Source organism: Passer montanus, unplaced genomic scaffold (genome assembly GCF_014805655.1).
Source record: "Passer montanus isolate IOZ18808 unplaced genomic scaffold, ASM1480565v1 scaffold21, whole genome shotgun sequence".
NCBI lineage: Eukaryota > Metazoa > Chordata > Aves > Passeriformes > Passeridae > Passer > Passer montanus.
In genome coordinates this window covers 4,976,501-5,000,867 of record NW_024366703.1, presented here as the reverse complement: position 1 = coordinate 5,000,867, position 24,367 = coordinate 4,976,501, and the positions used below count along the sequence as shown (strand labels likewise).

General features: G+C 38.0%; 1 protein-coding gene across 1 annotated transcript in view; it reads left to right on the top strand.

Moving 5' to 3' along the window:
* Nucleotides 1-16,673, top strand: part of LOC120502186 (adhesion G protein-coupled receptor A3-like) — a 255,064-nt gene extending 238,391 nt beyond the window's left edge. The window contains exons 18-19 of the mRNA XM_039709368.1: nt 8,924-9,019; nt 12,162-16,673. Of these exons, the coding sequence (XP_039565302.1) occupies nt 8,924-9,019; nt 12,162-13,383 (1,318 nt within the window). The 3' untranslated portion in view covers nt 13,384-16,673. The remainder of the gene's footprint in view (nt 1-8,923; nt 9,020-12,161) is intronic.
* Nucleotides 16,674-24,367: the final 7,694 nt, after the last annotated feature.

The window sequence follows — 24,367 nt, the reverse complement described above, 5'->3', positions numbered from 1 at the left end:
ACGTGCATCTTTGAAGTGTTTCTCATATTTTTCACTTTCTTCTAAACAGTTTTAACTCCCCCTGGCACTTTGGGCAAAGATCTTGCCCTTCATATAAGATCATTGACTTATACCAGAAAAAAAGGATAAGAATACAAGAATTTAGAATAATAGAATTAGCATGGTCTCTCTAGAGCTATTTCTCATGAGTTCCTGTATTCTGTTTTCATTGTCTGTTTGCACATCACTGTCTTAAATGCTCAGCTGAGCAAATCTAAGAACAAAGCTGCTGGGTCCACCATTAAAGTCCCCATCTTTGTGACATTGAATTTCTTGGTCATTAATATTTTCTGAATGATTCTCTGTGTGTACAGTGAAAGAGTTTAACAGAAAATAAAACTGAGAGTATTACTACTATGTCACCAGTGAATTTCATGGAATCAGAATTATTTAGCTCTAACTTGGCAGTGTAGCTCATAATAAAAATTAATGCTTCAGAATATCTTTTTTTAATACAACAAATATACTTCATAGCTAAATCCAAAAATATATCAAGTAGTGAATAAATAACCTCTGAATCAACTCTCAAAGCTTCTTGTTCTGTGAAAGTTAAAAATACTGTATTTTCAGGTCATCTGAGAATTACAGAATTTCAAAACAAGGACTTGAATGGTCTGCTTAAAACTTTTAAAAATTACTGCAGAAGAAATAACATTCTTCTTGAGAAAAAAACATTGCCTAAAAAGAAAGTGAGTGTCAAAAACTTAAAGTGCATGAAACACAGGGGAATTCAGGAAGTTATGTTGGTTACTGCCATAATAAAATATGGGATTGACATAAATTCCTTTTTAAAAATATGATTTAAAAATTTAGTCACAGGAGAACATAGACCAGAACCCCTTGTCAGTGACTTTCACAGTCAAACCAAATTAAAATATATGTCCTCATGGTAGTAATTTTATTTGGTTTCTTTGGCAGCCTTAATGAAACACTAGCTCAAGTAAAACCAAAGAAATCCATATTTTCTGTTTAAAATGCAAGGAGGTTCTACTGGCAGTCATAGGACATTGATACTAATATAAAGTGATCTGAGTATTAAATATGTGACAATATAGGAGTACAGCATTTATTATCTTTACACGCTTTACTTTTCATTTCACTTTCATATTATATTAAATGCCATTGTCACATATAGGCTGCCATCAAAATTTCTTGTCTTGATGAAGGTTGATAGTTAATGGTTCTTTGCTCCCCTTTGAAAGGCAGAAGGACATCCTGGTGGTAATTGATTTTCTAGAGGTGTACTGCAGTGCTCGCTGAAGCAGTTGTGTTTGATTCAGTAGACTGGAACTGCAAAGTGATTTCAGCTAACAGCTCCACGCCAGGGTAGTCAAACGCCTGGAGAAATGAGGTAGCAATGAATACCTCCAAACAAGGGTATCAGCCATTTTACTGCTAGAAATTAACTGAAAGGGCTGTTTTGTTCTCTAGGGATAAAATGATTGTGTAAATAAAAAATACTTAAAGCATTAATATTATTTCTCCTCCCATAATTTCTCTCCAAGCATTACCATAAACAGTGTTCTCTCTATAAGCATCATATCTTATTTTACAAATGCTGACTCTTTAAGTAATAATTATAAATATATTTTCTTTCTCAACACGATGTTTAATGTTTTACTTACTTCTTTCCTTCACAAGTGCATTCAGGATGGATTCCTACTTACCCTGACTTAACTTATTTATTCATTAAAATAAGCAGGAATAGAAGTCAATAGAGCTAAACTACAGCATGGAATACACTGTAAGAATAATCTCTGTCTGATTTCCAACAGCCCCCAAGGAAGTCTCCAATAAAACAGGGAAAAAAGTCCAGGTGTCTCTTGCTTCTTAGATACAATAGGTCTTCAATTAGTCTAGTTCACCAAGAGACAATACAGTTCTCTATGTAAATGAAACTCCTTTCTGTTCTAAATTTTCTCTGAACATTTTTTTGAGTTCATGAATTAATTTTTTATCTTTTTGTTACATGCATTCTTATTTTTCTGTCCTCTCTGCTGGCTTAGACTGTCTCATGTGGTCCTGGTAAAGCAAAGTGCAACTGTACTATCAGCCTGTAAATTCCTTTCATCTGCAAAATTCTGGATAAGTCGTAATGGCTACGCTCTCCATGAAGGGTGTTAACCAAGGAAGGTGAATATAAATCACTTAAGTGAAGCCTCCACCAGCAGGACCTAAACTCTCACCCTGCCTGGCAGAGCTTGGGCCATGGTCTGCCCTGGGTGGAAGGGCAGAGACCCAGAGTGAATACCAGGGCAGTGGGCCTGCAGCAGAGAGGCTGTGGATACAACACCCTGGTCAGACAAAGCCAGATAAGCTCCCCCATGAATTGGTCTGGGAAGTTTTAGGGAAGCAGAGAGAAAGAATGGTAAACAAATGGTAAACAATCTGTAGCTGGGGTTTTGAACAAGTTGTTTTTCTCGTAAGGTGTTTACTGAAGGGTGATTCCTTAATTAGCAGTTGGGTTACAGGTGTTATTGAGAACCAGCCAGGTTCTGGGTGAATGATGTTGATTATAAATATCCTGAGACTGTAATAAAGATACCTTTTTTGCCTTCTGATTGTGGATGGAGTGTGCCACTATCCTTCTTGTTCCTGACTCAATGCTGAAGCAAATGGGTTTGAAGGCCTTTGTTAGGTGAGGTTTCAGATGTTCTAACACTGATTAACATTGTCCCACTTTATTTCCCAGGTTCCTGGGACTCTTTAAGGACAGATGAAGGGTATTTAAACTCCTTTCTCATGGCAAATTTTAATAAATAAGAGAGGCTAGTTTTGTCCAATAGAGGCCTGGACATCTTAAGCTGAGCAAAAAAATCTGCGGAGAGTTTTCTTAATCAATTTTTTAAATTAATTTTTCTGTGGTTTAGTGTCTGCCTCTAAATGGAAACGATTATACATATTCTCAGAAGGACATTTTGATGATTAATTAATTAATGTTTGCAAAGCTCTTAAGTTGCAATAAGATCTAAAAAGAAGGGGTATATATAAAATAAATTAATATATGTCCAGTAACCTTTATTTCTTCTTTTCTAAGTGAGTGAAATGTCTTATGAGAAGAAAAAAAAAAAGTGGACTGTGAATATGCAGTTTGTGTGCCAGTATTGGCACATAAAAGGTGATAAATAGGGTTTTCACACAACCATTCTGCTGTTATTTACCATTTAAAGCTTGACTCACAAAAGTAGAGTTTATTTTAGCATTATTAGCAAATTCTTTTTCTTTTTTCTTTTTTTTTTTTTTTTTTTTTTTTTTAGTTTGTATTCTCCATCCTCAGATCTCCTTTGCAGAGAGGAGAAAGACACAGAAGGAAACATAGGTTATTTCTCTTCAAAAAGGTTATTGAGAAAAACAAACATGGTATTTGTAAATATGTTTGTAAATCAAGACTATCTGGGAATAGGATTTTAAACTGTTGGGTTTTTTTCTTAAAGGAGAAGTATATTCTCAGAATCCCATAATTTCTAAAAGTCTTATTTTTATTTTATCTAAATTCCCAGGAAAAAGGTCCTCAAAATGATGTGATGCATGAAAAATTCAGGAAGAATAATTTGAAAATCAGGTTCATAAATTCAGCTTTCTACAGAGCAGCTACTTAGCTGTCTGCCTGCCTCCTGGGTTCTTGAACAGTGGCATCTGGTTAGCTCTGAAGTTAATGACCATTTTCTATATGAATTATTTTCACAAAGATGTTAAAACCAAATCCCTGCTCAAGGAAAAAGAAAAGGGAAAGTCATCTTGCTGTGACTTTTCTTTTATTTTGGTGTTTATTTTGCAAGTGGCTAGTGTTCCTGTATGAACTGTGCCCTAAACATATGTAGAGCTAAGCTGATTTTTTTTTTTTGGGTACTATGGGCAGAAAAGAAATTAAAGCTTCAGTGGTTTCTTTATATATATCTAATATGTATCTTTCCAGATTTGTGCATGCAGAGAGGAATAAAGTTAAATATATGTACATCTTAATCAAGTAGTCTCTGCAATAAGGACTATTTGAAGCCTTTTAAATGACTTCCTGTTACATTGCCATTTTCCCAACCTCTGCAGAAGAAAACACCCTTATAGTCAGTCTTGCATTACACCCATAAAGCCAAGGTCTGGTCTCTTTTCGGAAAAATTCAGAGTCAAGGTTCTTAAGTCTGGAAAAAATTTGGGCTACAAAGTAGTCAGACACTCAAGCAAGAAATTTACCACTGGGTAGAACTCTCCTTTTACTTGCTGACTTACTGCGTAACATTTATGAAAATAAACTTAGCAGAATACACTGTATGTTAAGTTATCAGAATGGATGCTGCCTGCAGGCCATTGCAGTCATTCCTGCTGACATTATCCTGTTTCTCTCAGATTGGCTGTGTAGCTCCCAGTGTCTTGTGGTAGAGTTCGCCTTACAAGAGGAGTTCTTGCCGAAGGGAAGCTGGAGAACAGTAAGGCAGGATGTCAAGAGAGGGGCATCTCCTCCAGCAGTGTCTGCTGCTCTGTTGGGAGGGTTGTGTTTGTGTCAGTGCGTGGAATAAAAAATATTGTACTTGCTGGTCTCAGGCAGTCTCTGCAGCAGAAACTTTGGGGTTCCCTGTAATGCTCAAGGAAAGTGATTCCTGCAGATCACTGCCCGGCACTGCTCGTGTCTGCACAGCCCAGTGTTCAGGCTGTAGGTGTTGCTGCACTGCAGCTGAGAGGTGAGAGTGCATCCTGCTGAGGCCTTCCAGGCTGGTTTTAATCTAATTAGCTTGGATAACAATGTTAGTGAAGATGTGATGGAATGAGCTTCAGTAAATAAATGTATGCTGATGTAAAAGCCTGCTAGGAACCATCAGGACATCCCTGGGTGGCCAGCAATAACAATGCACAAATTTGAAAACCTCTTCCCAAGGGCTATTGAAGCAACGGCTTGGCAGTTGCTTCAAAGCCCCAAATCATCCCACTGATAGTTTATAGTTTTCCTTGTAAAACAATTTGAAAATATTATATAAGTTAACTGCTTGTCAAGATAAAATTTCAGCTGGGAAACATTTTTCATTTTCTCCCTGGGATTTCCTAGTCTTTAAAGATTTGCATGCATTGACTACAGCCAATCTGTGTTTTCTGCCTTCACCATAACAGTCACATTGCTCTTCTTACTGCTGCATACAGGGTTCCAGTATTGCTAGCCTGAGTCTCACTTGTTTTTGTTCTTGAATGGTAGAAGAGTAACACAAGCAGATGAAATTGGCTCTGGGTTACTGCATGTTCTCTTTTGAAGAGGAGACAGCCCACTGGCATAATGAGAAAAATTAGAAAATCAATTCAGAAGTAGAAAAGGTAATTGGAAGACAAATGCTGTTGACTGAACTAAAGGACATAGACCTTTAAAGCTTTAAAATTCTAAGATAGTCATAAGAGGAAATAATAAATGAAAGGTAGGCAAACAGTACAGGAAAAAGATTGATCTTTTTTAATAAGAAAATATTCTTAGGGTGGGGGCAAAGATGGTTGAAAACCATGTATTTGCTCAGTCTACAAGGTTCACACTTCTGGTACAGCTTTATTATTCCTTTATTCTGTGAACAAGCATTACTGGCCAGGAGCATCACCCCTTACTTTTCCTCTTGTATGACTGAAAGACACCAAAGATTGGCTGCAGCAGCATGAGAAGCAGAACCAGCATCTCTCCAGTTACAAACCTTACACTTGGGCCGCTTTAACTGGGCTGGAAAACCTGTTCTGTGAACAAGCCCATGTTGTGCTATTCCAAATATCAGTGAATATTGGTATTAGAGCTGCACAGGGAAGAGCAGGTCAGGCATTGGCAAGGCTTAGTGAGTGCTGGGAAGGCACCACCCTGCTCAGGGGATCATTCCGATAACATTCTATTCATCTTCCTCCTGCCTGAACTGAGAGGGGCAGTTGGGTTTCTTGAGCTTGGAGACAGAATTCTTTATGCCTTGGTTTGCCCAGTCCCTTCATGTACAGTAACAGAGAGGTGCCTTGTGTCTAAGCATAGGATGGGAGTTAGGGAGTCTCATTTCCTGCATGGCCTAATCTCTCCTTGTTTCCTTATCTGTACAACAGGACCAATACTGTTATTGACCACACAAGGGGCTGTAAGGCGAAATTAATTAATGTTAAAAACCCTTTGATTCTCTTAGATAAAAGGTTTACTAGAAGTATGAAAAATAGCTATTTATTATCTTCATTTTTGTCAATTTTATTTATGCCCTATCAATTCTACTGCAGCTTTTTCTTTAGAATTATTTGCTTTACCTCATCTACATTAAGAAGAAATTGATAACAACTCATGATGGCATAAAAAGTAATGTTTGAAAAGTCTGGTCTAAATTTATTAATTTCAAGTGTATTTCCTCACAACTAATATGTATATGAAACTTCTTGATCAATGTATTTTCTTTAGTGATTTTACAATATGGTCTTTTCTTTTTTTATATACTGTTTAAGGTATATAAAAAAAAGCTCACGAGCTCACACAAATGGACAAGAGCATGCACTTCTGCTCTTACAATTAATTTAACTTCTGGATCTTTGATTATATTTTCTATTTGGTCTATTTTAATCCTATTCCTCTCTTGCTGACTTTTCTTCTACTTGACAGCTTTTATTACACTTCACCCTTTAAGAATCCTGAACCCACCAATGAAAGATCATTTGTATACGCTTTTTTTTTTCCCTCCCAGTGAGACAGAGGGGATGTGTGTGCAATGTGATGTGCTGGATATCAGTACAGTGCACCTCAGATACACTGAAACATTTGACTTCACCTTATGTCATTTCTAGAATCTATTTTCTTGCTCTTAGTTCTGATCCACAACAGGAATGTGGCTGGATTTTGCCACATTTCTGCACCACTCTGCAGCTAAAATGCTTCCAGAACATCTGTTGCTGCTGTTGTGTTCAGCAGCCTGCTGAAAGTGTGAGCTGTGAAGCAGATTATCTAACACCCAAATACTGGCTTGTCTGAAACTTTAGATAAGAATTGATTTATATGTATGTATACAATCTGTAAAAAGTGGTGGCACTGCAAAAAATGAAATTATAGGTTGCATTTTAGGTAAATTCTGTAGTGTAATCACTTCAAATGAGTTCGAAGTGCAGCTTCCTGTACTTGATTCTGTATTCCTATTTTTTCTGCTCCTTACTATTTCTTAGATAAATTAGGATTAGCTTTTCCATGCCTCATTGCTGTACCCTAGTAATTTCCTGGATTTCAAAAATGCCATTGAAAATGTCTTTGTTAAAAATAATAAAAAGCCATTAAGCTAGCTTATTCAACATGCTCAAGTCAAAAGATATTTACAATCATTAAACTGCAATGAATGAATGGATTTTGTAGGAAGACAGCTTGTTCATTGGAATTTGTTGAGCTCTTCACAATAAGCCAAGTTGAAGAAAAAATATATATTCAGTGACTTTGAATTTATAAAATCTGAAGGGCTTCCTGATGAGTGCAAAACATGATTTTCTCTGGTCTGTTTACAGCTTAGACCATTAGGACAAAGACTGACTATAAATGCTAACATGAAATTTTCTGAGGCCTGACCCATAATTCTGCTTGGGAAGGAGGTGGGAAAGAGGTTAAGAAATTCTAACACTAATTCTGGGCTTGAATTCAATGCTGATTTATTTATAATACCTTATAGAAAACTGGTGGCTAGATTGTGATCAGAATGTGGCCCACACGTTTCCGGGTTCCTCTTAGACCTGAGGGACACAGCAGCAGAGAGTGGGAAGTGTCTGTATCCCTGCACACTGTTTCCACACCAAGGTGGCTTGAAAAGAAACTCATTTTGTCTGCTGACAGAGGAGCATTGGTTAAGCCAGGAGATGAGTCAGGTTTTCAGAGAAGCAGCTGAGCTCCTGGGTGCAGTGGAACATTTTCCCTTTTCCACTGAGCATGGTCACTTCCAGCTGCAGGAATGGGGGCTGGTGCTCTCCAGCTCAGAGACCACGGTGGTGGAAGTGCTGTGCTCCAGGCACAATTCTGTGGTTTGGTTATATAAATGGAAAAGGTGATGATGGTTCATTTTGCTGAATCTGGACATAGGCATGAAGGATGGCAAATTCAGTGAGGTCCCCGGGACTTCAAGGCAGCCTAATGACCCTGCTTTGAAATGGCTGCTGCATCCAAGTAGTCCAATGGCATTTAACCAGTTAAAGGGGTGTGAAACTGCTTTCTGTCTCACAATACAAGTCTCTACAGAAATACTAGCACTTCTCAGATCTTGCTGAAGCCTTGGAAGTGCTCATATTTTAATGCATTTGCAATGCTGGGTATTGAAAGAATGAAGAAAAATGAGGTATATGCAAAATCCTTTCGATTTCTTCAGATTTTTCCCTGTGAAGAAATAAACCAAAACATTTTACCAAGTGGACTTTTCCTTTTCTCTTTAGCTAACTGAGCTTCCTTTCTTTTGTCATGTGGAAGATATGAAAAAGTTTCTCTGATTTTGCTGAATTTCCCTGGTGGCATTTGTATGTTAATGTGAATAAAGGTGCTTTGCCTGAATATTTTTAATTTATAATGCTTGCATATTTAATAGCTATTAAATATAAATATCTAGGTGAGGGGAATAGCTTTATTTAGGATTTAGGTTCTGTCATTAGACAATGTTTTGTTTTTCATATTGCTTCAATAGTAGTTATGTTTACTGAAATTATAAATCAAGTGTTTGTCAAAAGTGGCTCCATATAAATATTAAGATTTCTGCTCTTTACTTCACAGAGTACAGTTCTTATTGTGACAGTTCTTCATTCTTTGCTTTTCTTCTTTTAGGGACTTTTTAAATATTTCAGCAATATTTTATTCCCAAAATACTTAAAGAAGGTACAATTATTTTTAAAGTATTTTCAACTACAAGTCAAACCAATTAAAATATCAGTTATTATCTCTCCACAGATTTTACCTGATTAGTGGTGGAGTTCCATTCATTATATGTGGGATTACAGCAGCAACCAATATCAATAATTATGGGATTGAAGGCAATGCACCATAGTAAGTATAAACTACTATCATAAACCTTTCTAGGAAAACAGATTCTGTTTCTTATCCAAATAAATGTACCTGACTTCATAAAGGGTACAGGCATGGAATTTGGGATAATGGCTGTTACAAAATTTTATTAAATATTAGCTGTGAAAGAGCAATGTCTTAATCTGGAGCTTGCTGCTTCACCTCCAGCAATTTGACTCCATTACTGGCAATACAATCACCTTTCATTTACAGAATTACTCTTCATTTACATCTGAATAAGTGAAAGATATTAAAAATACCTAATGAATATCTAATGCAGCTATTATTTATTTAAATATTTTCATTTCATTATCTTCCTTGATTTGATATCTTTCTGGCAACTTAGAGCAATTTAAAAATAATGATGTAAGAAAAGGACAAGTAAAAATCCCTTCCCCACTTCCTCCGCTCCCATCCTTCCATTAAAATCCAAATATTTTGGATTTTCACCACCTGGAAATGTTCTAGTCACAATGTCTGGCAATTCTCTCATAATCCTTTCATGTCCTTGTGTTAGGGAGGTGTTCAGTAGACCTCCACAAGCTCACCAGGCATCGCATTGTTATTAATTCCTAATTCTTGGCATGAAGCATGAGGTATCCATAAGTACATTTAGTCTTTCCATAGAAGCATAGCAGAAAGTGAATTAGACTGCAAAGTTAAATACAGTGTGTGTAACAGATCAGCATGGCAGTGACTGGCACTCTAATGGATATTTTACTACTCTGGCAGCACTAATACTCCAGAGGACATCACTCTTAGTTACTGCTTTGAGCATCTATTGTAACAAATTTGAAACTGGTTATGTTCTGGGCATGAGAAGTGGCAACCAAGGAGAGCAACCATGTGAGCATCTGGCTCCTTAAAGACATTTTTATAGGTAATTGAAATTTAAATTCCAATAAGAAATCAGTGCATACTATGGCTAACTATGCTCTGCCTCGGGCCCAACACATATTTATATATTTATTCAAATTTATCCAATTAAACAGCCAGTTTATAATCAACAGTGTATTATAAAGCTCTATTATTTATGTTCATAAATATAAGACATTTTTCATTTTGGTGCAGTTACTGGTTATACTTCTTTAATCATGTTAATGTAGCAAATCAATATGTGGTGCCACAGTGTGCGCAGAAAACAAGGGACAGATGAGGAATGGTTATAAGATTGAGTAAGAGGCTTCTAACTCAATGGCAGCATAGTGAGTTATATGCCTTATTCATTTTTTATGGTATTAGCAAAGTAAATGTAGAAGCACAAACTTGAACTTTTTTTTAAGGAATAGATTTTGTAAGTGATCCACAATGAGATTCTACTTGAAATAACAGCATCCCATGAGACTGCTCCACTTGGGAGCATTCCACTCTCCACTTTGCATCAAATACTCAGGGTTCAAATATATTTCAAGTATTCACTTAGCTTTGTGTTCTCTGCTTACCCAATTAAATGTAGGTGGTTATTTACCTATGTTTTCACAAATATCTTTCAGGGGATCTTTTCTTGTGCCTGTCTAACAGTAAATTGTATACTCTTTGGAGTGTTTCTAAGTTCATTAATACATGTGTGTATGTTTCTGTTTAAGATTCAGATTTTAAAAATTCAAAGTCATTATTCTGCAGTTTCTTGCTGTAAAGTCCAGTGGGACTGTCTCTATTTAGCTGAGAAGTTCTCAGCTGGGGAGAAAAAAGTCATTCTGCCCTTTTTATAGTAACTTGTAGATAATTCCTGTCTCGACAAGAATCTGATATCAGAAGTTTCCTCACTGGAACTGGAGGAACTGCAACTAATCACACATGCCTAAATGAATATGAAGTGTCACACAGTGTCACTTTTAGAGCTGGAATCATCATGACAGATCACCTGGTCTGTCTTTCTGACCCAGTGGGAAATTAGCTATATCCAAACCATTCCTGACAGTTATTTATCTGAGGTACTTTAAATGCTCCCATAACGGATAGACTGCATTTCATTCCAACAGTGTATTAGCCTAATTGTCCTAACAGCTAAGAAACTTTTTAAAAATCTAATCTAGATCTTTCTTGCTGCAGTTTAAGCACATTACTTCATGTCCAAGTTGAAGAGATAAAGTAACTTATTCCTCTTTCCAGAAATCCATGCAATATTTAGGATATAAGAACCTAGTAGCAGCTGTACTAGGCTATACTGCCAGCTCAGATCTCTGTCTGTAACCATGGCTCAAAGCAGAGGACTGAGAAGAGTCAAAACGAGGAAAATATTCCTTCTCCCTCTAACTCATGTTCTGCCAGTTTCCATCTAGGATTTCATTAGCCTTTTCTTCTCCCATGTTTGTTTGATCAGATCATTTGTACTTAAGACAGTCCTCTCAGACTCATTCTGGCCTGTGAGCTACTTTAAGCTGCTCTAAAGCAGTTATGGTTATATTATTTAAAGCCTAGCAAACCATGATCATGCTACAATGATACTATGCTACTAACACATCACAAACAGTTACTATGCTACTAACATTTTTCTGAGGGCATTCAAATTGACATGGATGACCTCCTAGGAACTCTAGAAACAGTGCAGAATTCAGAAATGGCATATATCTTTGAGGTCTGCTCACTGCAGAAAGTGGGTACAGTTCAGCTGGAAGTCTTTTTTCATCCTCTCTTGGTACTCAGTCTGTTCTCTCCCAAGAAGAAAATTCTGTAAGGACAATCTTCAGGCTTAAGAATTTGTATCAATGTTCATTGATACAAACCACTGAAATCTGTACATTTCTATTGTGCACATAGAGTGTATAAACTATGCCTCATTTGCTTTTTAATCTAAGTATTAGTGCTGACATTTTTAATAGTAGAAAAAAAGGGTTGACATAAATGGTCTTACACTTCACTGCAATTCCGGAGTCTAAACTGACCTAAATTTCTTGGAAATTTTCAGTTTTAATAATCTGTAAATTATACCATATATTCTATTCTATTAAAAAATGACAAAGTGATGCCTCAGCTGAATTAATATAAAAGACAGGCTCCCTCTCTCTACAAGCTGAACTTCTGAGATACTGTTGTGTCATACTAGTCAGACAACAGTCAGTTGTCCATCACATCTAATGTGGGCTCTGAAATGTTCTTGACTCTCTCTTGTTATTGTTTTCAGTTGCTGGATGGCCTGGGAGCCCAGCCTCGGTGCTTTTTACGGGCCGGTGGCGTTCATTGTGCTGGTGACCTGTGTTTACTTTCTCTGCACGTACGTGCAGCTGAAGCGCCATCCCGAACGCAAGTATGAGCTGAAGGAAAAGACAGAAGATCCGCAGAGAATGCCAAGCACTGACATGGGACATGGTCACATTACAGACCCTGTGTCCGTTCCCCAGGCAACCTGCCCCATGATTTCTTCTTCCTTATTGGAAAATGAGCATTCATTTAAGGCTCAGCTTCGAGCCGCAGCATTCACTTTGTTCCTGTTTACTGCCACTTGGACCTTTGGAGCACTTGCAGTGTCTCAAGGCCATTTCTTGGATATGATATTTAGCTGTCTTTATGGAGCCTTCTGTGTGACCTTGGGGCTTTTCATCCTGATCCATCACTGTGCAAAGCGAGATGATGTGTGGCATTGCTGGTGGTCCTGCTGCCCATCTAAAAGAAACACCTACTCTGTGCAAGTCAACGTGCGCCCAAAGGTCAACATCAATGGCGACACCCAGGTTCATGCACCTTGTCTGCAGGAATCTCCATGTCCCAACAAGTCAGCTGTGTTCAGTCACCCAGCAGCGAGCCACTGCAAACTCACTAACCTGCAAGCAGTGCAGAACCACGTTAACTGCCTGTCGCCCGTGACGCCGTGCTGTGCAAAAATGCACTGTGATCAGCTGCTTGATGATGAAGCTCACATTCATGTCCACAACGAGGGAACCTTCAGACCCAACATGCACATTCATAGATGCCTGAAAAGCAGAACTAAGCCACGTTACTTCAGTCGGCACAGGTCTGCGGGGGAAAGGGAGTACGCCTACCACATCCCCTCGAGCATTGACGGCAGCATTCACAGCTCCCACACAGACAGTCCCCACAGCACACACGAGAGCCAGTCGGGTCACAGACGGGCCTGCTGCTCCAAGAGTGATCCCTACCCTACCGTCAACCAGCCCGAAAGCAGCGACGCAAGTACTGTAATATACAGCTGTGGTAAAATGCCAGACAGTGACACTGTGCACCACCCAGCTCACTTCGAGATGCACCCACGGACACAGTCATTGCCATTCAGTACAACAAATCACAACGGAATTCTCAAGGGAAACATGCACGAAGCCATGATTTACAGCTCAGATAGTACGGGAAATATCAAAACTGGCCCTTGGAAAAATGAAACTACTGTGTAGTTCATGGGCCATCATAATGTGTTTTTTGCCCTAAACCATCGTTATCTTTGTTTTTATTCCAAAATAAATATGGTGATATGTTTGTGTAGCTCATCAGTAAATTGTACGGATTTTCATTTTCTTTGTAAGTGTCAAAGAAAGAGGGATAGTGACAGTTTTAAAGTGAAATTATTTTTAAAAGAAAGTTATAAAATTATTCTGAAATATAATGAGAAAATTAAGTCTAGAAAATTGAATAAGAGAGGCAATATCCTTTTGTTATACAGAATGACATTTCTTTAGAAACATAATTTTCATTCATTGTTTTCACTTTTTTTCAGTAGTAACTTCAGACACTTTTTATAAACATATCAGCATCTTAAACTTTTACTTATTTATTTTTGTAGAAAAATATTATTACTGTGCCATGAATTTTAATCAGAAGTGGCTATGGTAGAAATGATAAACAGGATTTTATAAAATTGCAGCTTTTTAGATACACAAAAGTGATACTGCCTCTAAAAACCTTCTGTAGCATATGGCCTGTAAAGTCATGTAATGTACAGTCTCTGTTCTGTCCTTTTTCTTGTTGGAGAGAAGTGCTAGGTAATGTCTCTGTTACATCTTTGGTGCTGTATTGGTTGTATTTTGCATGACATATGTCAGGATATACCATTTGCTGTTTTATAGTGTTACATGTGTTTAAAAAAAAGAACAAAAAAAAGTGTGGTACAAGGCTGTGACAAACCCTATTGATATTAACCTAGAGCATTATAAGTCTACAGGAAAAAAATCACTCTGCACTAGTTTAAGTGGCACAATCCTTTGTATAAGGTTATATGATAGCTTTGATAAGGGTCCACTCTAATGTCTTTACAGAGCATGCACTACTCATCGTATGTGGCACTGTGCGGTGTAATAGCAATTGTCTCAACAAGTTTTACACTTCTTTGTAAAGTATGCCTTTTAAACAAACCTGTAAGCTGTTCCATGGTAACCTTTCCACATCTGTTAAGGTAGAGCAGTTTTATCATTAACTCTTTGAGGACTACAGTTATTTTCTTAAAGTAGCTTATTCTAGTTCAGAGATACTGTATATATGATACTGTCTATTTAGTTACATGATCAATGTAGTCCAGAGTCGTCAAGAAAAAGGAAGTTCAGTAATTTTCTAAAAACACGTTCTTAGAGTCCATCTATTAATTTCACCGCTAGCTTTCTGAAAACCCATTTCCTCCCCTAGCAAACTTCAGATTGACTTAATCCTTTAATGCAAATCTGACCTTCAGAGAAGTTCTTTATGTTCATGATTTCTGCTGAATTATAGGGCATTCTGGGGTCAGTAGCATTCTCTATTAACAAGGCCCTTGGCAAGATTTTTTTCATGTTTCCATGAACATCTGGACACAAAGCATCAACTCACAGTACAGAACTGAATCAGAATGATCCCTATATGAAATAAAACAGCTTTTTACAAATAGGAAGGGTGCAGAATAATAATAGATTTCAGAAAGTGAATGGGAGCATAGAGCTGTGAGAAAAATGTCTACAGTGGAAAGTGAACACTGGATCCAGAAATGAGAGAAAAAGCACAATTCTGTACAGCCACACAAGAAAGTTTGCTGTGATGTCTTCACACAGACTTATGTAATTGCTTCAGAGAGGAAACAGAAAATTCCATTGAGAGACCATCAGTCTGCGATTCTCTGTGTATATGTGGCAGAAATCTTCACTATACTTAAGGTCCATATTTTCCTGTTATTAGCCGTTTATTAGACTCTACCTTCATTTTTTTTTTAATATGTAGGAATAAATTTCCTAATAGTGTACATAAAGATGACAATTATAATTGTTAGAATGTTATAAAAACATGTAAGTCAGATGAATGTGTTCTGCAGTGTTGCAGGTGGGAATTAGTACTCAAAGGGTTAATGCTCAGTATCTGAGTGCAAGAAATCTTGTTTTTCTGTATTTTTGTAAATTTGAAATATATATTGTAAACTTCAGCAGTGCAATGTATCCATCTCAGATTGTGTATTTTTAAAAGGTGAGCAAGAAGAATGCACTAGGTGGTTGTCAAGTTTTAAGCCAATATTCAACAGTTTCATGACTGCTTCTTTAGCTAACACAAAAAAAGACAAAACACTGAGCTTTATTATGTATATGCTGTATATGCGTGAACTGTCTCTAAACTAAAATACAGTATTTTTCTTTGCATACTGAAATATTTTCTGTTTCACAACCGTTTTCTTTTAATATTACTTTTACTCATTCCACATAGACAGTGACCCTAAATAAGCATAGACATAATGTGAAATCCACTTCTCTGTGTCTCAGCACTCTGTATATGTATATTCTGTAACAGTAAAATTGTAGGAAGTCTGTAGACCATTATGCAAAATATCACACACACACACACAGAGCCAAGATGAAATACTCACTCTGCAAGAATCCACTCAGTAAGCTCCTTTATTCAGCTTGTGTTTTAATCATCTCTGTTATTTTGTCTGAGAGGCCAATTCCATCTTCATAATGGCTTACAAAAAAAGTAAATAGGTGCTGCTTTCCACAGAATCTCTTATGTGATAAAACTCTCTGGAATTCAAACATAAAATATTAAAACACTTTTCTTATTTTGTTAAAAATTAATTTAGTGAATATTTCTGGGCTAATTTGGAAGAGCTGTGTTATGCAATAATCTGTTTGCATATTATTTTTTCAGAAAATATAGAGTATATCTACAGAGTAGGAAAGACATGGTATGAAATAAATATAAAAATGTTTTGTAACATCAAATTTGACCAAAATGCTTTTTATGCTTTTGACTTTTTTTTTTCCTTAAGATAAATGAGATAATTTCAATGCTTTGGAAGTCTGGTTTTGATTTATTGTGTGGTCAATTATAGTCAGTGAACCATTACTACTTTACCTGATTTTCTTCCCTATAAAAATAAAGTCAATGAAATAACCAGAGTATGAGATATATTGTCCTAGTAAATTCCTCATGGACACAAGTAACATATTTTAAAATCAGTTTTAGTTTTGGTGATTCATTGATAATAATAAAATGGTTGAACAGATTTTACTGTTCACTCTCTGTCCAAGATTAAGCAAGAGGAATTTCTTCCGAAAAAAAAAAATATTTTGAAAGAATGATGCAGTCAACAGAAATCTGAATAGCTGCTACCAGGATAAAAATATGTTCTTGCTGTACTGTTGTTCTCTGCATACAGAAATTCCAGTTTTCATGACCGAATTTGAAGTCACATAGGCTGTTTATGAGAAAAATTCCTACCCAGCCCCATATAATGAATTTGAGTGTAAAAATAAAGCATACATTTTTGCACATTATGTCTGGTCATAAGTGTTGTTCCCAGGAATCTGTTGATTGTGTCTGTGCTGATGTGACAGAGCAGTCGCTGTCAGTGGCCATAGACAGCTGTTCTCCTCCACCACGCATGTGCCTGGCAGCTACCCTGTGAGCACCCTCTCCAGATGTTAGCCCACCACGGGAGCTTCACTGGGGCTGTAAAGCATTCATCCTGACTGAACCAAAGCAAAGTCTGTGCTTAAAGCAAAGTCAAGGCCACCTTTGATGGACAACACAGGCAATTGGGCAGCCCCCACTTGAACATGAAGCAGTGAAGGCAGAAAAATGTAATGGAAGAGAATTGAAGCAGTTCTAATCCTCCTCCCACCATCTCTCTGAAGCACCTGCCTAGTAAGTCTACTGCCTGCAGATAGCTACCAAATCCAGGCAAAAATTAGACAGCTGACCTAAAATTCCTGGTTAGCTGAAATGAGTGAAACAGCACAACTTAGTTAACAACCAGAGAAGCCCAAGTTGGAGAAAACCTCTTTGGATGCTCTGTTACAAAGATGCTTCAGGTTGGTTATGTGTGAAGGTATGGAATTGTCATGCCTGAAGATCTGAAATTGGTCTTGAGCAGACACTGTTAAGGCTTACAAAGCTGATTTCAACTCCACAAATTCAGAAGCAGTTTCCACTGTAAATGACTTTTTACAATGAAGAGATTATCTGACATTTCACTATTTGGGAAAAAGAAAGTTGTCATCACAAGCAGGCTAGTAATCTTTTTATCATAGGATCTTCTTTGCATGGAAACAAGAAAAATAGACCACCTGTGCACCCACTTTTTGTTGCTTATGAAAGGAAATGTCAGGCTGATGAAGACGTTGGCAGCTCAGCAGCTTCCTTGCCAGAACATAAATTCAAGTTCCTGTAGCAGCATCTTCCAATTCAGAAAGAAGCTGTAGAACGCAGCTGGATCAATCAGAATTCATTGGCTGAGTTTAAAGGTTGGGTGACTTCAGTTGAGCAATTTCAGTAGTAACTTGGTGCTCTAGGCAGCTTTTACTTGCTTAGTTAACTCCACAAGGAAAGGAGCTTTTGGGTTGGCTGGTTGGGGTTTTTTTTCTGTGCACAGTTAAATATTTTCTAATTAGCAACTGAATAACTGAGAAGAAAACTTGCTCTACAAATTACCTTAACTATAAGCCATGGATTTTTGGTCCCTTTTAGGGGGTCTGTGAAGGTGCAAGTGACTCCCTATTCCCTTACCTGACCAATCTATTACTTGATTTTTTTAGGGAGCCAAACAAGCAATTATCAGTGAATTCAGGCCAGTATAAGAGGGCTCACTTCTCTGCAGGGAGGGTTGAAATTTACAAACTCTAGAGCAATTCAACCTCAAACAAATATCCTGCCTTGAAGTTGTGCAGCTGGCCATGCCTGTGAGGTAAGGGGTTCTTTGTAAACATGGTGTCTGCATACCCCGTAGGTACTGCTGTCTCTTTACATTTTGATCTGTTTGAATTGTGTAGTGCCTTGCAGTCTGAACAACAAAATGACTGACTGTTCCCATCAGCCCATCACTGCTCCAGCTGTTTGCCTTAACCTGCAGCACACAGCCAGGCAAGATTCTCCAGCACAGTCAGTGTTTTCATTCATTCCTAGATTTGTTTCCCAGGTACTCAATAACACCTGAGGAAAGCAGCAGGAAGAGTGTATTTTGGGACTAGGGGGAATTTCTGGGAGAAGAGAACACAGTAAAACACATTATTCATATTCTTCTCACACTACTTTTGTTAGCCCATTTGTTAGTGAGCTGTAAGCAGTTACAGTCACTTATTCCCTGATTCTTTCCATTGCAAGACCTTGTTCTCCACTAATTAGAACATAGCTGAAAGTAAAGCATTTAGCTTGATTTATGCCCTCAGCAATTACTGCCCTCAGATGGACGATTTTAGAGTTCAGCCAAAGCAGCTGCAATGTTTTCAATAACGAGGCTTGATGAAAAAATGTCTGTCCACAATACCTTCCAGTGATTTTGTAATAGTTCTGTCTTCAAGGCCCATTATTTGAAAACTTTGAGCAGTATGGCTATAATAAGAAAAGGGCATCTCTTGCTGTTTCTATCAAGTAAGTGGTTCAGTACAGATAATTTAGCCACTAAAAATATCAGAATATATTACTGTGAAATGTCTCCCTTCTTACTTTGTGTATGCCCCAGCTGGGGCCACACTCACACTCACTCAGCTGCTGCTGCAAGCCATAAGGGCTGTAAAGGACCAGCCCTATAAATGATTCACTTCAGCTGCTCTCAGCTAGGATTAGGATTGAAAACAGGAGGCCTTGGTTCTTATCTTCTCTGCCAAATGCTCCAGTTTGTCTCCCCTTCAGAGGCACCATGATGGAATAGAGGAGATAACTGACTGGCTTGTACAAGAGAGACAAATGCTGGGCCAGAAGAAATCAAAAAGAGACTGACCTTCTAGCACTGGATCAAGTGGAATGGAGCAAGCTGATCAGCAGGAGAGAGGTTGGTGTCAGTAGGGAGCTGATTAGTAGTAGCAACGCGATTTGAAAGAAACAAACTTTGAAAGAGATACTTGGAGGCTGGAAACTAACTGGGGCCAACTGGTGATTAGGGGAGAGGAGGAGGAAGGTGAAGCAGTTATGAATCCGTGAAAAAATTATGTCCATGAATCTTTTCAAGTTGGATGTGAAAGCCAAGCTTTGTGACTCCTCTGCCATCAGTAAATATCTGAAAACCTGCTAGCGAAATGACTATTCACTTACAATATTGTCCTCATACAAAATGACTGTATTAGTGCTGTCAGCTATTCCAGTAATATGTCAGAAATCTGGGTATTGAATCACAGATGCTTAAAGCTGTTGATTAACCAGATATTTCATGTTCCACATGACAGAATCCCTGTATTTTTAATGTCTTTTGAAATCCAGAAGCTATCACAAAAAAGAAAACTGATTTCAAACAGTGTGAGTGAAGCTGAAAGTCAAACACACCAAACTGAGAAACTGTTAGAATTAAGGCTGTCTTTGGAACCTTCATTCACAGCTTCAGTCTGTCTTTTGATGTTGTTTTTCAGTATTTGAGTTCATGCTGCTTTCTAACACTTTGGCTTTGATGCTGCACATTTAGTGTTCTTTAAATGTGCTTTTGTGTACATCTAAGCCAGTCATTTCACTGTAAGTTTTCTTTTCTATCTTTTTTTTTTCATGGAATTTTTAGAAAAAGGGTTCTTAGAAGAATATTGATGTTGAAATTTTCTGGTAACGCAAATTCTGCTTTTCAAATCTTCCGTGTGCTGAGTATTAGAATGGAAGAAGTGGATTGAAATACTTTCCATTGAGCTTCTGCTTGTTTGTTTGGGTTTTTTCAAAAGTAGTTGTATAATTGCTATCAGGAGAAGGAGCAGGCTGAAGTCAGGAAGTGCCTGCCTGGCTGTGCAGTCTGTTGGAAGCCTGTGCCATTTGTGTTGACAAATGGGCTGCCTGTAAATCCCATCTTCCCTGCAATGGAGCCTATAATGGAAATCCTCCTATGGAATAGATCCCTGGGGCTACTGAGAAAAGCATCACATGCCCTGCCCCTCCAGCCTGCAGGATGTGCCAGCTCTGGCCACTGAGGGATGGACACGCTTTTGTCTCTGGCACTGTGTAGTGGGCTCCTCCAGCCAACAGCTAACCTTGCACACAGGAGAGGTTCACTGCAGGTTTAGGTCATTATACAAAGGTCATTCTGCTGTGAGCTCCAGGAAGATCCCTCTCCTTCAAACTCACACTTCCTTGCTGACCCTGAGCCCATTGCCCAAGCCAGAAGCTGGAAAATCCCAGTCCCTTTGACAAGATGGTATGAGAATACAACATCAGCATGGAGGGGTAGTTCCTCTCCATCTGGAATAAAACATACTGAAACCTTCCCTGTGTTCCTATACATGAGAACAAAAAAGCAGGGAGGAGAGAGTTACATGACCAGCTGATCTCTTCCAGGATAATAAGGGGAATAGTTTAAGTGCTGCAACAAACAAAACAAACCCCCAGCCATTCTGAGTCAGTATGGAAACCTTAATTTCAGCATTTTAACGATGTTGTATTCCACCTGACAGCACAGCACAAGCAACGTGACACCCAGTCAAGGGCTATAGTACATTCCAAGTAACTACACTTCAACCACAATGCTTTTCCCCTGGATAAAAATAAGTTGTACACAGTCATACTGTGGAAAAATTTCATGCATCTTTTGATACACTGGTGGGCTGTCTTAGATTAAGGACCCACTTAGCGTGGACATGCACTTAAAATATTTTTGTACTATTGGAGTGAAAAGAGGGAAAGTTACTTTTTTTTTCTTTTTAATGACACAAAAAGTCAATCATCAGTGTTACATTGAGATGTTATTTTTCTTCAGTATGTAGATCACACAGAGCTGCATAACAGAGCACTACACCAAAAGTGAAAAACAACCACAGGAAGAGGGGAGAAAAATCCTCTTACTATCAGCAGTTCTCAACTTTATCTATAAGAGAATGACTTCAGATCATGCAATCTGCTTCATTAGCCTGTTCATCTTCCCAGTGTGTTATTAAGGTTCAACTTGCTTAACAAAACCAGGAAGATCAGAATATGCCAAGCAAATCTGGAATGACTTAAACAGTCTGTGGTATAAGTGGCTTACATATTTCATTGTAGGTTGATGTGAGGAAATTGCTGATACAGACAAAACATACAGGTTATAATTTCAAAGGCCCTGGAGCTGTAGGATGAAAAAATATTCAGCAAAAGTCTTTTTCCTTATTCAAAGTAAGAAGAAAATATCTGTGTAGAAAATAGGAGTTTTGAATTTAAATCAGTGAAACAATGAAAGAGACTGACAAAGAAGCATTTTGAACAGCTCAGCACAGGCTTTCCTTCCTTCTGCAACCACTGCTGGATGTAAGGAAATGTTTAATTTATGCAGTCCTTAGTCAAATTTTCTTCCTTTTAGATGTAGAGTTGAAATTATAGGCAGGAGCCTTTCCTTTGGTTGCCACAGGTCTTAGACTTAAATGCACAGTGAACAGCACAGCTCTGCATATGGTTTAGAACTTAATCTGGAGACTGAGAAACTACAGATCCCATTCAATGGAGACTTTTTGTCATAGCATGGGGTCACAAGTCCTGGCATGCATTCACAGGTGGAAGGATCCAGAGGAGAAGCGGGTGAAAATGAAGGAGAAATGGAGTACAAAGGGGAAGAGAGTGTTGTGATGGGCTATTGAAGGAGCACAAGTGCCTGCTGAAATGGTGTGATCATAAGTGTAACCACAAGCCCTGGATGAGTAAAGGACGCTATTGAGCAGGACCAGTGAGCCTGCTTCTGTTGCAATGGTCACTCAGTAGAGATGACAAAAGATTAGATGCTATTTGGACAGTAGCTTCAAAGTTGGGCTGAAAACTGGAAATATGCTTAAGGCATGCAATGTGTTCATGTTATAGAGAGAGGGAAGAGAGGAAAAAAAAATTAAGAATTAAGTGGTTTAATCACTGTCCACAGGTCACTAAATGTGTAGAAAGTACTTTACAGGAGGGTCTTTAGTCTAGCAGCAAAAGTATGAAAGGATCCAGTGATTAGGAGCTGAAAGTAGCACTTCCCCTTTAATGTGCAAAAGTAATTAACTTCATAAAAAATTCTTAGTGATATGGTATGTTGAAATTTTTACCTCAAGAGAGCATATCTTTTAGCAATGTATTTTCCCCTTCAAACACAAATTTTTGACCTTGGTGCTATAAGAACTACAGGGTAAAATTTTCCAGGCAGTTTACATTATATTTGATGTTCACTAGATTTAGCCTCAGAAAAAAATCCTCCTTTCAGATAGGTATTGTCAAGATGAGGTAGAAAAGGAAGGACAATGTCTCTACCTGCCTATGGAGGCTGGGACACTGAAAATGGGTTGTATTTCAACAACCTTGACTTTGGCCTTCATGGCACTGTTCAGTTTAAGTGTTATTTTAATGTTTTTTGTTCCAGGTTCTTTGTAAGTTGTACATTTGAATGGAAAATCTTTAAATGCTGCAACATCATAAAGTTCCTAGTTACTGTTTATAATTAAAAATTCCCTTAACTTCTGACAAAAATCACAATGGTGCTTGCTTAACTAGATGTTATCACTATATCCTGTAAGAGTCTGCATACAACCAAACTCTTCCTTATCTTCTCTCTAGCACATAATGATGTAATTTTGAGCTATATGAAGAATTTGACATTTCTAATTAATTCCCTTCTTACAAACTTCTCAGTATTGCTGACAGTCATACATAAATACATTCTTTAGAGTCTTCTATTTTGCTATCTTTCCAGTAATTGGTGAAATAATTCCAGATTTCACATTTACAATAGTAGAGAAATTGAAGATCTCAAAAGTTTCCCAAAATATGATTCCAGTTTCTAAGTCCAAAGTTTCATCTTCTTTATTCTATGTTTACTTGATCTTGATGTAAAATGATTGTCTTTAGTCTGTTGGGAACAGTTCACATTTACAATAGTAGAGAAATTGAAGATCTCAAAAGTTTCCCAAAATATGATTCCAGTTTCTAAGTCCAAAGTTTCATCTTCTTTATTCTATGTTTACTTGATCTTGATGTAAAATCTGTTGGGAACAAGGTAAAGCAGCCCTGTGCCAGGATCCCAAAGTACTGCAGGGAGATGAGCATCTTCTCGCTGGACACAGCCCTGGTTGTGCACTTTCTCTTTGTACAAAGTCCCAGAATTTGTACCTGTGGATATCTGTACTCCTCAAACTGTGATGAACAGGATTTCTGTTCCTGGACTGCACTAGGAGATGGTCCCTTTTTTGTCTCTCTTTCCAGCCTCATGCACAATGTTTTTTTCTTGTATCCTCCTGGTTTTCATGGCCTGACTTTGGTTTGTGCACTGACTGCTCACATTGCTGTTATTCCACTCACTTTTTCTTGTCTTTTTATAAAGGCAGCTCGAGTTCAGTGCTGACCTCAGCTTACCTGACAGCCCCAGGTCTTGTGCTGACAGGGTAGGTCATAGCTGTGATCTGAAATGCTCTTTGCTGTCTTTTTCCCTCTCCTCCTAGATATGAATTTATCCAGGGAGATAATTAAGCTGCAGTTCCCACACTCTCTCTGTTTCTCCTGCCTGCTTCAGCATGCTGGGTCCTATGACAGGATCACTTGTGTCCTTTCTCAGGCATGTTGTGTAACTTCAGTGCCAGGCATCCACAGTGTCCTCTTCTTTATTCTTCCTTTTTAAAAATGCTTTTGCTCTGCAGCATGTAGCTCTGCTTGATTTTGTATGTTATTTGTTTTGAAATGTCCATATATTGGAAAGGTTGTTCTGATTAAAGACTTATGGCAAAGTGAATTGAAATTATTCTGCTCCTTCTTTTAATAATTATTTTATTTGCCCAGTCACCATTTGTTTGTGAGTACTGCAACATAAGCACCACAGCCAGTTTGGAAATGTCCTCTGCTGATGCTCCCCAAAAGATGGGTTTATCTATCAGGAAGCATCATTTCTCATTTTTGTGCTAAGCCGTCTGAATCCTTCATTTTTCACTCCTGTGTTGCCCCTAAAGCTCCTTGCTATATCTTGGATTTCATCCTGCCTCTCACTCTTTGCTCTGTGTGGCTCAGACAGCATCCAGATGGTCTCTTCCTGAAGTGAGC